This window comes from Ahaetulla prasina, chromosome 5, assembly GCF_028640845.1.
Source record: "Ahaetulla prasina isolate Xishuangbanna chromosome 5, ASM2864084v1, whole genome shotgun sequence".
In the NCBI taxonomy this organism is placed as follows: Eukaryota; Metazoa; Chordata; class Lepidosauria; order Squamata; family Colubridae; genus Ahaetulla; species Ahaetulla prasina.
Genome location: NC_080543.1, coordinates 84,712,886 through 84,731,488, shown reverse-complemented (window position 1 = coordinate 84,731,488; position 18,603 = coordinate 84,712,886). Strand labels below are relative to the sequence as shown.

The following is an 18,603-nucleotide window of genomic DNA, read 5'->3' as shown; positions in this document are numbered from 1 at the left end:
AATGACAGAATGATCTTAGTTCGAATCCAAGGCAAACCATTCAATATCACAGTAGTCCAAGTCTATGCCCCATCCACTGGTGCTGAAGAGGAGGAAATTGACCGATTCTATGAAGCCCTACAGAACCTTATAGAATTAACACCAAAAAATGATGTCCTTATCATCATGGGGGATTGGAATGCTAAAGGAGGAAGCCAAAAGATAACTGGAATAACAGGAAAGTTTGGCCTTGGAGTACAAAATGAAGCAGGGCACAGGCTGATAGAATTCTGTCAAGATAATATGATGGTCATAGCAAACACACTTTTCCAACACCCAAGAGACAACTCTACACATGGGCATCACCAATTTGTACAGAAATCAGATTAACTATGTGCTCTGCAGCCAAAGATGGAGAAGCTCTATACAGTCAGTAAAAACAAGACCAGGAGCTGACTGTGGCTCAGATCATGAGCTTCTCCTTGCAAAATTTAGGCTTAAATTGAAGAAAGTAGGGGAAAGCCCCAGGCCATTCAGGTATGAACTAAATCATATCCCTGATGAATATACAGTAGAGGTGACAAATAGATTTAAGGAATTAGATCTGATAGACAGAGTGCCTGAAGAACTATGGACGGAGGTCTGCAACAATGTACAAGAGGTAGCAACTAAAACCATCCCAAAGAAAAGGAAAGGCAAGAAAGCAAAATGGCTGCCTGAGGAAGCTTTGCAAATAGCTGAGGAAAGAAGGGAAGCGAAAGACAAGGGAGAAAGAGAAAGATACACCCAGTTGAATGTAGAATTCCAGAGAATAGCTAGAAGAGATAAGAATGCCTTCTTAAATGAACAGTGCAAAGAAATAGAAGAAAACAATAGAATAGGGAGGACCAGAGATCTATTCAAGAAAATTGGAGATATGAAGGGAACGTTTCATGCAAAGATGGGCATGATAAAGGACCAAAATGGCAGGAACCAAACAGAGGCAGAAGAGATTAAGAAGAGGTGGCAAAATTACACAAAAGACCTATACAAGAACGAGCTTAATATCCCTGATAACCACGATGGGGTGGTCACTGACCTCAAGCCAGACATCTTAGAATGTGAAGTCAAATGGGTCTTAGGAAATCTGAGCAACAACAAAGCTAGTGGAGGAGATGGTATTCCAGCTGAGCTATTCAAAATCTTAAAAGACAATGCAGTAAAAGTGCTACACTCAATTTGTCAGAAAATTTGGAAAACTCAGCAGTGGCCACAAGATTGGAAAAACTCAGTTTACATTCCAATTCCAAAGAAAGGCAATGCCAAAGAATGTTCAAACTATCGCACCATTGCATTCATTTCACATGCTAGTAAGGTTATGCTTAAAATCCTACAAGCTAGGCTCCAGCAGTATGTGGATCGAGAACTACCAGAAGTACAGGCAGGATTTCGAAGAGGCAGAGGAACTAGAGATCAAATTGCCAACATACGCTGGATCATGGAGAAAGCTTGGGAGTTCCAGAAAAACATCTACTTCTGCTTCATTGACTATGCTAAAGCCTTTGATTGTGTGGATCACAACAAATTGTGGCACGTTCTAAAAGAGATGGGTGTACCAGACCATCTCATTTGTCTCTTGAGAAACCTGTATGCGGGTCAAGAAACAACAGTGAGAACTGGACACGGAACCACTGATTGGTTCAAAATTGAGAAAGGAGTCCGGCAAGGCTGTATACTATCGCCCTGCCTATTTAACTTATATGCAGAGCACATCATGAGAAAGGTGGGTCTAGATGAATCAAAAATTGGAATTAAGATGGCCGGGAAAAATATCAACAACCTCAGATATGCAGATGATACCACTCTAATGGCAGAAATCGAAGAGGAACTAAAAAGCCTCTTGATGCAGGTGAAGGAGGAAAGTGCAAAAGTTGACTTGAAACTCAACATTAAGAAAACTAAGATCATTGCATCCAGCCCTCTCAATTCCTGGCAGATAGATGGGGAAGAAATGGAGGTATTTTATTTTCCTGGGCTCCAAGATCACCGCAGATGGGGACTGCAGCCAAGAAATTAAAAGATGCTTGCTCCTGGGGAGGAAAGCTATGGCAAATCTAGACAGCATACTAAAAAGTGGAGACATCACCCTGCCAACAAAAGTGCATATAGTCAAGGCTATGGTTTTCCCAGTTGCAATGTATGGCTGTGAAAGTTGGACCATAAGAAGGGCTGAGCGCCAAAGAATTGAGGCCTTTGAACTCTGGTGCTGGAGAAGACTCCTGCGAGTCCCTTGGACTGCAAGATGAACAAACTGGTCAGTCCTAGAGGAGATCAACGCTGACTGCTCTTTAGAAGGCCAGATCCTGAAGATGAAACTGAAATACTTTGGCCACCTAATGAGAAGAAAGGACTCACTGGAGAAGAGCCTAATGCTGGGAAAGATCGAGGGCAAAAGAAGAATGGGACGACAGAGAATGAGGTGGCTGGATGGAGTCACTGAAGCAGTAGGCATGAGCTTAAATGGACTCCAGAGGATGGTAGAGGATAGGAAGGCCTGGAGGAACGTTGTCCATGGGGTCGTGATGGATCGGACACGACTTCGCAACTAACAACAACAACAAAGGGAGCCATTGCAAAATTAGATCCAGGGATCTCTGGGACTAGGGAGATAACAAAATCTCCCTAATCCCAGAGATCCCTGGACCTGACAACAGTGCCTTGAGTTATTTGTGGAATGTTAAGAGGGATGCAGCTAATTTCACCTCCAGGAGAAGATTCCACATGGCAGACACCAGGGCTGAATAGGCTGATCCCCTGGGACCCAGATATAATCCCCTGGTTTGCCAGACCTGATGAGAGAGTCTGATATTATTAGAGACAGACGGTCCCTCAGATAACCTGACAAAAGATACCAGTACTTACCTGGTTCTAAGGGCAAACAATTAAAATGATCATCTTGCTTGCACACAGTCCCAGTGCTGTACATGGTACTCATTTTACGTAAAACAGTATCCAGCTGTAAGTTAAATGAGAAGAAGCTTTGTTTGAAAGAAGCATAAAACAGTACTTCTTTTATTCAAAAATCAACAGGGGCAGCGAAGACAGATACAGATAAGGGCAAAGATCTATCTACCAACCTACACTCCACAGTGTGGTAGATTATAGTCCATAACATTCAAGAAGAGGCCTTCATCCTGCATGGATTAATTTTATTTATTTATTTATTTATTTATTTATTTATTTATTATTTTGTTTATTTATTTTTGTCACACAGTATATATAAGCATGAGCATGAAATAACTATACAATATATAAGCATATATATAAGTATGAGTATGTAATAACTATATTAATTGGATATTGAGTCTGTCATTTGCACCTCTATAACTGTCTGGTTCGGTTCTGCAACCCAACAAGAAAGACACAGGCTTCAGAGGATAATTAGAACTGCAGAAAAAATAATTGCTACCAACCTGCCTTCCATTGAGGACCTGTATACTGCATGAATCAAGAAGAGGGCCGTGAAAATATTTACAGATCCCTCACATCCAGGACATAAACTGTTTCAACTCCTACCCTCAAAACGATGCTATAGAGCACTGCACACCAGAACAACTAGACTCAAGAACAGTTTTTCACTCTGCTAAACAAATAATTCCCTCAACACTGTCAAACTATTTACTAAATCTGCACTACTATTAATCTTCTCATTGTTCCCATCACCAATCTCTTTCCACTTATGACTGTATGACTGTAACTTTGTTGCTGGCAATCCTTATGATTTATATTGATATATTGACCATCAATTGTGTTGTAAATGTTGTACCTTGATGAAGGTATCTTTTCTTTTATGTACACTGAGAGCATATGCACCAAGACAAATTCCTTGTGTGTCCAATCACACTTGGCCAATAAAAAAATTCTATTCTATTCTATTCTATTCTATTCTGTTCTGTTCTGTTCTGTTCTGTTCTGTTCTGTTCTATTCTATATAACAAAAGGAAACACTAGGACAGGAATGGTAGGCACGCGTGTGCTCTTATTTGGGGTGCTCTTATTTGGGGTGATGCTGCTGCTGATATTATTACTAATACTATATATGCCTCACCGGAATGAGGAAGAACAGAAATCATTTGGTACATAACACCTGGGTTGAATTTAGCATAAAAGTCATCTATGATACTTGGCAACATACTTGGTGTTTTGTAGATGAATCTGTTGGTCGATTCTGGAGCAAACGAATCTGGAGCCTGATGGTTTCGTTAGTAATGTGATTCACATTGAACAAGCTAGCATTCCTGGAGGCTTCTTCATAAAATTTGGAGAATATGTTGTCTCTTTCATGCTGAAAAAAAAATATTAGAATTTTGAGTTTTTCTATCAGGCTCATTCAAAACTAAACTGAGGATTCAGAACTTTTTTTCCACTTTTCCTGTCTCTTTTTAATTACATGTAACACATTAAGAGTTTGAAAGTTGATGCAAATCTGTTTCATGGCCAGGTTTGCAGAGTAGATTTCTGCCCTTCCAGTTGTTAGTCTAGATTTGCAATTTTAAAACATTTGCATAAATCTGCTGGTACTAAGGGAAGGAACTTGCTTGTTTTTTTGAAAATGTATAAGGTTTATGGCATTCTTCATTATTTTTTCAATTTTCCAACAAAAATCATATTCAATCTATGCTTCTTCTGTAGCACTTCCTTTACAACCAACTAAATACTAGACAGCATCTAGGAAAACACCATGGAAATGGAGAAAAAATGGTAAGTTCTCCAATCAATTTTCAAAACCAAGTCTGATTTCTTTTTAAAGGAAAATACTAAGATTAATGAAAGCTCTTTCTCCTAGCCACCATCTGATGCTAGGTCTGTTTGAAGTACATAAATGTATACATATTCTACTACCCATCTAATTCAGTAGGCAGGCTGGCCATGCTCTGGGTCCTGTCAGTTAAGGAATGTCGGCTGGCAGGGATCAGGGCATGTGGCTTATCTGCCCTCCCTGGCCTTCCCTTCAGAGATCAAGATGACCTTGATTCTGCTGGCCTTTTGTTAGGCCGGGAAGACTTGATTGTGTTCCCGGGATTAGGGCCCTAAGTGCATCAAAGGCCCTGTATCTTGGCTGTATTACCATCTATGACAATACTTCAGCAATCCCATATATTTTTATATTATTTTAATTGTTTTTTAATTTGTTTTTATGCATCCTGCCCATAGTCACTTGTTATGATGGGCAGATTAAAAAAAGTATATGAATAAATAAGCAAACAAGCAAGTTATTCCCTTTCAGGTTAAGCAATGTTAATGGAGTATGAAATAATAATTAAAGAATTCAAATTTATAAGAGCCATGGTGGTGTAGTGGTTAGAATGCAGTATTGCAAGCTAATTCTGCTGACTGCCAGCAGTTCAATCCCGATGGGGCTCAAGGTTGACTCAGCCTTCCATCCTTCTGAGGTCGGTAAAATGAGGTCCCAGATTGTTGGGGCAATATGCTGATACTATAAACTGCTTAGAGAGGGCTGTAAAGCACTATTAAGCAGTATATAAATCTAAGTACTATTGCTATAAGAAAATGAAATATAGCTGTACAATAGTGCATAACCACATAATTTACTATACTACATTTCTTCATACCTTCTGTCCTCGCAAAACACTCTTGCTTTCATTATGTCCATATGTCACTTTATATATTATTTTTCTTCTTTTGAGGAACTTATCACCTCCTTCCAACCAAGGCCATCTTGGTCTTCCTTTTCATCATGACCCATTCACTTTTCTTTTATAGATTCATTTTTAGAGTTTAATTTTCATTCAATCTGACTTCTTTCACACCAGCCACACACCTTTGTATTCAGTCTACTGTCATTCATCACCCATTCGTTTTTTAACCCTATCTCTTTTTGTTTTAGAACATACATTTAATTATCCCACTCTGACCATATAAAACTCCCTTTTATACTTCTCTTGACAAATACAACTTTAATTTCCATATAATAATGTGGGCAGATACATGCTACTATACCCAGCCATGTTTAATTCTTTTGACAAACATTCATTCTTCAAAATAGGCCACAGCAGCTTTCCACCTGCATTTACATTTTAAAATTTATCCACTTATTTTTTTAAATCATCATAATCATTCTACCAAGCCACACAAATTCATCTACTTACTCTAATTATAATTGTTCACTCCGTTTTTCTTGTCAAACACAATTACTTTGGAGTTTGATCATGAATTTTGTGTAATATTCATGCAGATCATTCAACTATAGGCTCAAGATCCAGATGGATCTCGACAGATGAACACTGGACCCTAGCTAACAAAACGAAATTCAATGTAGAGAAAAATAATGTTTTACACCTAGGCAAGAAATATCAAATGTACATATACATATTAGGTGAAACCTGGCTCAACAATAGTAACTCTGAAAGGGATCTTGGAGTCCTAATGGACAATAACTTAAATATGAGCCAGCAGTATGCGGCGGCAGCCAATAAAGCCAACAATCCTAGGTTGTATTAACAGAGGGATAGAATCGAGATCATGTGACGTTTTAGTATCTTTATAAAACCTTAGTAAGACCGCATTTAGAATACTGCATCCAGTTTTGGTCACCATATTATTTTAAAAATGCAGATTCTGGAAAGATGTAGAAAAGAGCTACAAAGATGATTGGGGGCTGGAGGCTAAAACATATAAAGAATAGTTGCAGGAATTGGATTTGTCTAGTCCAGTGAAAAGAAGAATTAGGGGTGACATGATAATAGTGTTCCAAAATTTGAGGAGCTGCCACAGAAGAGAGGGGCCAACCTATTTCCCAAAGCACCAGAAGGCAAAACAAGAAACAATGGATGGGAAATAATCAAGGAGAGAAGCAACATAGAAATAAGGAGAAATTTCCTAGCAGTGAGAATTAACCAGTGGAATGGCTTGTCTTCAGAAGTTGTGGATGCTCCATCACTGGAAGCTTTTAAGAAGAGATTTGACAGCCATTTATCTGGATTGGTATAGGGTCTCCTGCTTGTGCAGGGGGTTGGATTAGAAGACCTCCAATGTCCTTTCCAACTCTGTTATTCTGAATAATAATAATAATAATAATAATAATAATAATAATAATAATAATAATAATAATAATAATAATAATAAAATCTTTCCTCCCCCCGCATTCCTGATGCTGCCACCCAACAGGCAGGTAGACCTCTTTCCTCCCCCCATGCTTGATTCTGCCCCCCAACAGGCAGTTAGACTTTTTTGCTCCCCCCCCATTCCTTATCCTGCCTTTCTACCACTAAAAAATCAGTTAGGCTGCCATGGCTGGGCCTAGACAGCTATTCGGTGCAATTCTACGGTTATGGGATTATCATTTTTGGATCAGTAGTGGCTTAGCCACCCTGAACCAACCTAGGCACCTACCATCACTAATGATGAGAAGGAATCAATGAAATTCCACACTGGATCGGTCATTGCCTGGGTCAATAAGGACTGCATCAGATGCTATGGCTCCTGGACATCTGTCGAAAAAGGGGCTATAGGGGTCAGTTGTTACTGCTAGAGAACCAGGATGTGCAACTGCAAAGCGACTAAAACAAAAGTGCAAAACTTGGACAACTGAAAAAAATCAAGAAATCATCAAATATTATTACCAGGCAGAACCAACAGCTAGGGGATTTCAAAATAAAAATAAAAATGATGCAACTGTGGAAGGAAAAAAACCCAGAAAATGACATAACTGAACAAAGATTAATGGATCAAAGATGCTTCATCATTTGTAATAAAGTTTTCACAGATGTAGAAATGCAACATCTAGAAAGATTGGCTAAAAAGAAAACAACAGGTAATGAACAACAGGCTGAAGAAACTGTTCCAACACCTGAACAAACTGACTGATCAGTGGAAGAAACCAACATACAGGATGAAAATCCTCCTGTGCAACAATTCGAAAGTGTACAGCTAAGTGGTCTAGCAAAAATGCTGAAAGAAAAGATTGAAAACCATATCAAAGAAAACATAGAAAGAAAAAGATTGCCTACCATTCACGAAGTGCATAGCAAACGAGTGAAAGATCTACTAACTGCAGTGAACAGCATTTTAATGTCCATCCCATCCAGCACACCATATGAAACAACCAATGTATAGCACAGCCACCATTATAACAGTAGAAAATGAGAAAGTGAAGATCTTGTGGGACTTTCGAATACAGACAGATCGTTACTTGAAACACAATACACCAGATATCACAGTTGTCGAAAACTGAAATATACAACTTATTGACATCACAGTACCAAGAGATGCCAGAGTTGAAGAAAAAGAACTGGAAAAAATTATGAAATATCGCGACCTGGCCATCGAAATTACACGGCTATGGATAAAATATGTAACAGTGATACCCATTATCATCAGGGCACTTGGTACCATGTCCAAGAATTTTATAAGATACATCAACAAATTGCAGCTTCCTGCAATAACACCAGTGGAACTGCAAAAAACTGCGCTACTTGGAACATTGTACATCTTAAGAAGGTACTTGGTTGATACCTAAGACGCTGGCAGGAACACGTATCAACCATTAGCACCAGTCAATGGTAATTGTGATGCCTTTTTGAATGTTCAGTTGACTGAGTTTCATGTTTAATGAATAAAGATAATAATAATAATAGTTATTCTTTTCAGTCAACAACATGACACCATGTTGTTGACTGCATGTAAAAATCAGATGTACATTTATAATTTACATAATGCTTTTCAGAAAGAAAAAAAAGGAGAGAAAGAGAGAGAGAGAGAGAGAAGGTGCAGACTAGTTACCAGCCTTAGTTTGATTCATGCCAAATGCAATAACCGTTGATGATAGTATGGCTGATAAGAGTGGTAAGGATCTTGGCATATATTGGCGAGGAAGCTTGGAACACTACCATAACTGATAACAATGTTCATGTTTTTTTAAAATAATTCGGTTAGGTTTACTATTTAGGGCTTCTTTATAAGTCAGTATAGTGCTCCCTGCATTCCACTAGTCCAGAGGCTCATGAAGTATTGTGATGCATACTACTGGTAATGAGGAACCGAAAAACACTCTTAACAGAACATAATAGTAAAGTAATGAAATTACATAGTAATTAAGGAGTTTGTATAGGTATGCAAAGTATTTTAATTGATAGTGATAAGAAGTCTGGGAATAAAACATGCACAGAGTACTAAATAATATTAATGTACTCTAACACAGATTATAGTATAAAATATAAGGTGAATATTCTTTCAATTTTTTGGTCCTGCATAAAATACTATTATTTCTTGGGAATATTCTACCAAGTATTAATCAGATCCAACCAAGGTCAGCGAGATACTGCCTCTGTAGGTCACAACTAACAACACACTAAATGTTATTAATTTAAAAAATTAATTAGATTAAATGTTAATTAAAAATTTAATGAAAATAAATTTGAAATTTTAAAATAGTATTTAGACAGTAGCAACCCCCAATTTAAAGAAAATTATGTACAAAAAGCAACTGGACTTTACTGATTTCATTGAACTGAAGAAGCTTCTTGGATGAGGAGCGAAATGTTTTCAAAGAAAAAACCAAAAAAGTCCAGTTGCCTTTTGAAAAAACACTTTTGAGATAAAGAAAATTGTTTTAGCTATTTTTCAGTAACTCATGATGCTGCTTTTTTTAGCTTATCTTTATGTATTTTAATTTGTAATCTGAGACAATACAATTGGTCTAGATTTCATGTCCATCATTCTGGCCAATGACCATGCTGGCTGAAGATAATGAAAACTGCCACCCGGCACATCTGGAAGGCAATGGATTGGAAAAGTGTCTTAAATGATTGCTGATATCACAGTTCTAAATAAGTTATTATAATGGCTTGAGCACTAGAAGGAATATGCCAATATCCCTAACAGATTCAGCCAATGATAATTAGTTACCTTAAGATCGAACAGGAAAAAATGTGCTGGCTTAACTGCTGAAACTGATAAATATAAAGTTTACATCATGGTCATTTACATAATTTAAAACTTTTCATATACACATGTCATTTGGTGTTTATTTTCATAAATAGAAATTTCTATAACAATGGAATCAAAGTGATACACCAAGTAGGTGACAGATCTCAGAAGATATACAGGGCATTAAGAAAGTATTCAAATCCTCTTCACTTTTGTCAATTTTGTTATGCTGCAGCCTGAGTCTACAGCAGAGGTGGGATTCACTTATCTACTGGTAAGTACCCTATCGGTTCACAAATGTGAGTGTGCGCTTGCGCTCCCTCACTACGCTCCCATGCACCACCACTGCCCATGTGAACGGCCTTCTGCGCATGCGCAGTAGTCACGCATTACATCCAGCCGGGTGGGCAGAGCCTCCTGCAGTCACCGCTACCAGTTCATGGGATCCAGACAGAACTGGCTGAATCTCACCACTGGTCTAGTTGTTGAACTGCATTTTTTGCTCATTAATCTACACTTAATACCCATAATTACAAAATGAGAACAGAATTTTAGAAATGATTGTAAATTTATTAAACAGAAAAAAATGAAATATCACATTGGCATAAGTATTTAGACCAATGGTGGATTGCTACCGATTCGCCCCAGTTCGGACAAACTGTTAGCAGCAGTGGCTGGAAGCTCTGCCCACCCGCCTGAATGTCATCAAATACGCTCTGCGCATGTACAGAAATGGTGTGTGTGCGAGCAAACCGGTAGCAAAGGTAAGTGAAACCTACCACTGATTCAGACCCTTCACTCAGTACTTTGTTGAAGCACTTTTGACTGCAATTACAGCATCAAGTCTTTTTGGATATGATGCAGCAAGCTTTGCGCACATGGACTGGGAGATTTTCTGCCATTCTTCCTTGCAATTCCTCTCAAGCTCAGTCAGGTTGGATGGTAGACTGCCATTTTCAGGTTCCTCCAGAGGTGTTCAATAGGATTCAAGTCAGGGCTCTGGCTGGACTACTCTAGGACATTCAGAGTTGTCTCTTAGCCACTTCTGTATTGTCTTGGCTATGTGCTTAGAATTGTTGTCATGTTGGAAAGTGAACCTTTGGCACAGTCTGAGGTCCTGAGTGCTGTGGAACAGATTTTCATTGAGGATATCCCTGCACTTTGCTCCATTCAGCTTTCCCTCTACACTGACCGAACTCCCAATCCCTGCTGCTGAAAAACACCTCCATAGCATGATGCTGCCACCACCGTGGTTCACTATTGGGTGGATATTGGGCAGGTGATGAGCAGTGCCTGGTTTCTTCTAGACATAACATTTAGAATTGAAGCCAAACAGTTCAATCTTGGTTTCATCAGACCAGAGAATTTTGTTCCTCACAGGTGCTTTCTTACAAACTCCAAGCGGGCTTTCATGTGTTTAGCACTGAGGAGAGGCTTCCATCTAGCCACTCTGCCATAAAGCCCAGATCTGTGGAGGGCTGTAGTGATGGTTTTCTTTCTGGAACTCTGTCCCATTTCCACCCAGGATCTTTGCAGTTCAGTCAGAGTGACCATCGGGTTCTTGGTGACCTCTCTTTCAAGGCTCTTCTCCCCCAATTGCACAGTTTGACTGGGCAGCTAGTTATTGGAAGAGTCCTGGTTCTGTCAAGCATCTTCCATTTGAGAATTATGGAGCTACTGTGCTCTTAAGAACCTTCAGTGCAACAGAAATTTTATTCTAGCCTTCCCCAGATCTGTGCCTTGCAATAATCTTGTCTCTGAGCTCTGCAGTTTCTTTGACCAAATGCAGGGGTGAAATGCTCCCAGTTCGGACCAGAACGCCGGTTCCGGTAGTGATGGTGGCAGGTGGTTTGGCGAACTGGTAGCAAAAATCCCTGCCCCACCCCCATGCCCAGCTGAGCCGCGCAATCATCAGAGGTTGTTTTTTTACTTTTAAAAGCATTTTTTCTTCCACCGAAAAAATTCTTTTAAAAGTTAAAAAAAAGCCTCTGATGATTGCATGGCTCAGCTGGGATCATCAGAGTCTTTTAAAAGCTGAAGAGGTTGTAAAAAATGCTTTTAAAAGGCTCTGACGATCCCAGCTGAGTTGCCTGATTGTCAGAGCCTTTGGTAGAAAAAATGCTTTTAAAAGGCTCTGATGATCCCAGCTGAGTTGCCTGATCGTCAGAGGCTTTTTTTTTTCTTTTAAAAGAAAATAAAAGCTTCTGATGATCAGGCAACTCAGCTGGGATTGTCAGAGCCTTTTAAAAGCATTTTTGATAACCTCTTCGGCAAAAGAGGTTGCAGAAAAAATGCTTTTAAAAATTAAAAAAAAAGTTGGCCATGCCCACCCACTCACATTACCCCCCCCCCACCAAGCCACACCCACAGAACCGGTAGTAACAAATTTTACATTTCACCACTGACCTAATGGCTTTTGTTCTGCTACAGTATGTATTGTCAGCTGTGAGGCCTTCTACAGAGAGGTATGTGTCTTTCCAAATCATGCCAATCAATTCAATTTACCACAGGTCGACTCCATTCAAGGTGTAGAAACATGTCAGCAACAATCAAGAGAAATGGGAGGCACCGGAGCTAAATTTAATGTGTTGTTGCAAAGATATTTATGCCAATGTGATATTTCAGGTTTTTTTCTTTTTAATAAATTTACAGACATTTCTAAAATTCTGTTTTCACTTTGTCATTATGGGGTACTGAGTGCAGTTTAATGAGGAAAAATGCATTTCAACAACTGTAGACTCAGGCTGCAGCATAACAAAATTGACAAAAGTGAAGAAGATTTGAATACTTTCTGAATGCCCTGTATGAAATTTAAGGCACAAGTTAGCAAAACTCATCTTTCCTCTTTGGATGACTATTTCTGAGGTATGAATAGCCTGTTTTTCTTCCAGCTAGTCATTAGAAAATTTTTTGTAACATTAAGAATCATTGCCCACCTTTGTTCCTTCATTTGATAAGCCTTAACTGGACTGTAACCCTGAGAAGTGTTTCCACTTCCCTCTCCCACTCGATTTGTATGCTGTCCTCAAAAAGTACTGACAGAATACAGCAATAAAATTATATGCTACCAATAGAAGGGAATCAGAATAGGGCAAAGTGGAATATCTTGAAGCTCATTACACCTATAGAAAGCTATTGAGATTGCTAATATCAATAAACATAAAAATCACAGTATGAACTTATAGATAAATAGAATCAATTATGGGTTTAGATAGAATAGCTGTAGTTCCAGTAGATTCCTTCCTTCTTCCATGATGTGACCCTCTTTCTACCTGGCATAATTAATTCATGTGAATGTTCAAATATCCCAACTTGTCTTAACATATTTTAGCAACAGAAAAACCAGTGACCCAACTGAAGAACTTTGACCCAACTTTGATTAGATTAATAGAGTTGGAAGGGACCTTGTAGGTCATCTAGTGTAACCCCCTGCCAAAGCAGGAGACCCTACACCAGATGCATCACGTGCTGGCCCCGCCCCCTGGTTTAGCAAAGGGGAGGAAGTCCTGAATACGTCACATGACGATGCCATGACAGTGCAAGTTTGACACCCCTGCCCTACACCATTTCTGACAAATGGCAGTCTTCTTGAAAGCCTCCAGTGATGAAGCTCCCACAACTTCCGAACGCAAGCTGTTCCATTGGTTGATTGTTTTCACTGTGAGAAAATTTCTCCTTATTTCTAGATTGAATCTCTCCTTAATCAGTTTCCATCCATTATTCCTTGTCTGGCCTTCAGGTGTCCTGGAAAATAGCTTGACCCCTTCCTCTCTGTGGCAGCCCCTCAAATATTGGAACACTGCTATCATGTCTGCCCTGGTTCTTCTCTTCACTAGACTAGTCATGCCCAGTTCCTGTAACAGTTCTTCATATGTTTTAGTCTCCAGTCCTCTAATCATCCTGGTTGCTCTTCTCTGCACTTTTTATAGAGTCTCAACATCTTTTTTATAGTGTTGTGAACAAAGCTGTTGGGATATACAGCAGTCAGAGTGGGAGAAGCATCTGTTTTTCTTCAGTTGAGTCACTGGTTTTGCTTTTGCTAAAATATGTTAAGACAACTTAGGATATTTGAATATTCACATGAATTAATTATGCCAGGTAGAAAGATGGTCACATCATACTGCTGTATAAATTTTTCTGAAAACAGTAGAATAAAACAAAATTAGTACAGTATGATTCTTAAATATTTTAGGGGAAATGTCAAAACTAACATTTCTAGATTGTCTCTGATTTCAGCTATGAGGGATCAGACAAAGGCATATCAGTATTTTATAACTGAAATCCTTCCATCTGTTTTACAAAATTTGGTCTAGAAAACATGCAGTTCTATCTGAAATAATCAATGCCTTAGTTGTTCATTTTTAGGAAACATACTATTTTTTTATATTTATTGTCAGACTGTAATTAGCCTTCAATTGTAATTCAGGTAAGCCTCAGGTAGGTTTTATGATGCTGTTAAGTTCAGCATATGCCATTTTAATCTATTCCTTATTGATACTGATACTGAGCTTTTTATTTCATTCACCATTCCAGATCATTTTTAATATCCTCTTTTACATTCCCATTTATTTCTTAAATAAACAGCAAATAGTCATCATCGGTACGCACCATTATTTTGGCATTTTCTTCTGTCAAGTTGGTATTATAATTCCATGAAGCGATGGATGCATTATAATACAGATCATCTGCACGGGCATCAAATTGCTTTAAAAACTCTGCAGCTTGCTGGGTCACATCCTGGGCCACAGCCAAAACAACAAGACTCCAAGTAAAGCAGAGCCAGGATAACATAATTCCTTTTAGGTCAAAAAATGCTGGATGGGTAAAGCTCCTTGAAGAAGGCTTCCTGATCAGTGCTTGTTTCATTAGTATTTATCCAGTGTTTGGCTATAGAAAAAGAGGAAGAAACCTATTCACAGGGCATTTTATAGTTTTAATCCAGCAAAGGGACAAAATCTAGAAGTGGGGGGGCGGTGTTAAAGCCAAGTAAGCAAAAGTGAATAATTAACTTCTGGAGAAAGATAATTACCTGTAAGCATTTTATGGTTTTCTTTTGAAAGGCTTTTACATAGAGTTAATATTTCCCCAGCATCCTGTCAATGATAGAGCTTGTTATCATCTGTCCTGTCACATTTTCTGAGATGAGAACTTGGAGGTTTTAAAAACAGACTTATACAATATGATACGACTAGAAGGCCTAATGCCAAAGTTCTGGTTAGCTGCATCAAATGAATATGTGAACTTTAGCATTCCTCACCTTAGAAGAGTCAGCCGTGTGACTTCCCTCCAACTATTTTTTTCAGCTTCTTCTGTCTTTTTCTTTAATAGTTCCACTTCTGGACATAGTCCCTTGGACCTCCTCAGACCCATACCTCCTCTTCCTTTATGAGGTCACTTTTCTGCTTTCCTTTATGAGGAAAATGAGCTGAGCTAAGTGGTGTAGCTAATCACTGTTTGTGCATCATTACTATGATTGCAAAAAACCCTTGGTTTAGTACCTTATAGTTTAGATATATAATTGTTGTTTTTGCCCAGAAAAAGTTGCTGGTTGAATCCAACTCACCCTTCCCCTCATCCTTAATGACCTTATGCAAGCTGATAATAATATTCCTTTCCTGGAAGGCATTTCATCTATGCATTGTTGCTTTTCTAAATATGATTTGATCAGAATAGACAACAGTTTTCATTGTAAGTAATTTCTCCATTGGACTGTAGTAATTCCAGTTTCCGTTAATGCCCAGTTTATGTCATAAGTACCTTCTGAACTGCCCTTTTTCAGATTAGAATGTAAATTAGAAAGCAAAAGGCTCTGCCTTCTTAGTAGTGGAATTATTTATTTATTTATTTATTTATTTATTTATTTATTTATTTATTTAGTCACACAGTATATATAAGCGTAAGCATGAAATAACTATACAATATATAAGTATATATATATATATATAAGTATGAGTATGTAATAACTAAATTAATTGGATATAACAAAATTCTTTACATTACATTTGTAATGTAAAGAAAAACAGAAGTCTCTTTCATGAGAGAATAAAAATATTAGGAAGATAGAGGACAAATTTTGGCACAAGTGTATCATTTGCAATTATGTCCAGTTGATTTGCCCAGTGATAATATAGCATATTAACAAGAATAAGTAAATAAAATAAAACATAAAATTAGAACATTGCAAATTTAAAGAAGAAAAATGAAATAATAATTTAAAATGGTGTTGGTACAAGGGACAGTTTCCCCCAGCTTGGTACCCTTGAAGTTGGACTACAATTCCCAGAATTCCAGAAAAGCATAATTCTGACCATGATGATATTGAGATTTGTTAGGATTTAGCTCATTGGCATTGACTATGAAGTTATCTGACATCAGAATAACAAAAGTTAGTGGCTGCGAATTCTGGGAGTTATGTCAAAATATAGTATGTGAAATGCAACAATTTTGGGAAGCTGTTAAAGCAATTTTGAAGCTGTTAAATATAAACAACATATGTAAAAATAAATTGTTTTATTGTTAGAAATCTATTTAAATACTCATCTTGCACAGTTGATGGAAAAAAACCTAAACCTTTGACCAGTGGTGGTATTCGAAATTTTTTACTATCGATTCTGTGGGCGTGGCTTGATGGTCATGTGACTGGGCGGGAGTGGCTTGGTCATATGACTGGGTGGCTGTCGCTAGGTGATCATGTGACTGGGTGGCCGTGGCTAGGTGGTCACGATCCTAGTTCCCCCTACGAAGATTCCTCCATTCAGACCTTTTGCAATCCCCCAAAGGGTCAAAGGAAACCAGATTCCATACAGCTCTGAACCCTTAAGGCAAACCAAACACAAGTGGTCCTCGCTTAATGGCTGGATGCTTATCAAGTGTTCAAATTTACGACTGACCTTCCAGAGCTAATTGACCTATTTTTGGAGTTTTGACAGCCTTGCACACACACACACACACACACACACACACACACACATTTATGAACAGTTACAACATCCCACACAGTCATGTGACTGAGGGTTTCTATGTTTTTTGCCAGTTTTCAACAATTCCATCTGGTTTCCGGTTAAAAATGCCCATTGGGGGAAATGGACTTGTTTAACAACCAAAGTGTTCACTTAATGACCACAAGGTTCACTTAAACAGATCTCTCACTCGCTCGCTCTTTTTCTTTCTCTCTCATCTCTCCTTCTCCCTCTCTGTTTCTCATCTCTCTCTCCCTCTCTTTCTCCTCATCTCTCTCTCCCTCTCTCTTTCTCTCTCGTATCTCTTTCTCCCCCCTCTCTTTCTCTCACTCATCTTTCTCTGTCTCTTTCTCTCTTATTCTCTCTTTCTCCATCTCTCTCTCTGTTTCTCATCTCTCTCTTTCTCCCCCACCCCTCTCTCTCATGTGGGTGTAGGTGTGGGTGTGTGCATGTACACGCAAGGCTGATAGAGGATGGAGCTATCCACTTCCTTGGCACAGGAAGGGGTTTGAGACCGCGTTGCGGCCCTGAGCACCAACATTACAACTGCCCCTTCCTCTTTTCCTCCCTCTTGTTGCGATCTTGCTATCTTTTTCTTCCCACTCCTTCACGACCTTGCCATTCCCCTCAAAGTGCCTGCAGGCCTTGAGATTTTCCCCTCTTCTCTTTCCTGAGGCATGGGCTTTAACGGACGGGAAGCAAAAGTGACCCAAATGGTCCACGTCCTCCTGGAGCAGTAGCTGGTTGGCTTGCCCTGACAGATTGCCTTTTTTTTCCTCCTCTCACTTCTTTTTTTTAACTCACTGCTTTAGAGGCAGTGTATACAGGCAAAACCCAGGAGGCACGCATGCACGGTGTTCTATTCTCAGAACAGCAATGATGGAGGTGAAGCAGGGTAACGATTGACAACTATTTATTTAACTGACAGAAACCTCAAACAGAGACTCGCTCAATATCCGACACTTGGATTGCGAGTTAATGAGCAACTCCCTCAGTGCTGACAGCTCTTTTATATCGGAGCTGTCAGCGTCGCAACCAATCAGCGTACTCCGCTGTCCTGCCAGTTTGCTGCCTTGCCAGTGGACCAATCGGCTGTGTGCCCTTATCACATGGCCACTGGCTGTCCAGAACACTCCTTCCCTCCCGGATCGTGCAAGCGTAATCGGCCAAGTATGCCGGGCAGCGTCAGCTCCTTCCTGACCTGCATGGTGCAGCATTTTCAATCAGTGACAGTGGATCTTGTAACAGAGTCTCTGCAACTGCTGGCAGGGGATTAGCTGCTTCTGCAGGAAAACCACTTTCTAGTTGTTGCCCAGGACATGGGGGTAAATCTGTGGTCTCTCTTGTCTTGTTTGACACCCCCCTGTGCTAGGGATGTCCTCCACTTCCTCCCCATTGCCTACCATTGCATGTGTCAGTGGGGTAGCTATCTTATTAGGGATTGTTCCCACTGTGGGTAAACAGCATTTTCGTATTTGATCAATGTGTCGCCGTCAAATACACCCATCATCCAATTGTAATCAGTACAAACAGGGTCCAGTTATCTCGACTACCTGTCCTGGCAGCCATCGGGGGTCTCCACCAAAATTTAGGGCATAAATCCATTCCCCTAGTTGGAATATCCTAGCCCCTCCCATAGAGTCCAGTGGTTTCTCTGTCGAGTAGTCAGGATATAACTGATTGAGAGTGGTTCTCAACCGGCGGCCCATCATAGCTCGGCCAGGCTATGGTTAGTTAT

At 39.3% G+C, this 18,603-nt stretch overlaps 1 protein-coding gene across 1 annotated transcript in view; it reads right to left on the bottom strand.

The window, feature by feature from the left end:
* ACE2 (angiotensin converting enzyme 2) overlaps positions 1-18,603 on the bottom strand; it is a 54,955-nt gene that overhangs the window by 34,121 nt on the left and 2,231 nt on the right. Inside the window, exons 3-5 of the mRNA XM_058186241.1 lie at positions 14,515-14,702; positions 4,154-4,303; positions 2,881-2,974 (exon numbers count right to left, since the gene is read on the bottom strand). Coding sequence (XP_058042224.1) covers positions 2,881-2,974; positions 4,154-4,303; positions 14,515-14,702 — 432 coding nt within the window. The remainder of the gene's footprint in view (positions 1-2,880; positions 2,975-4,153; positions 4,304-14,514; positions 14,703-18,603) is intronic.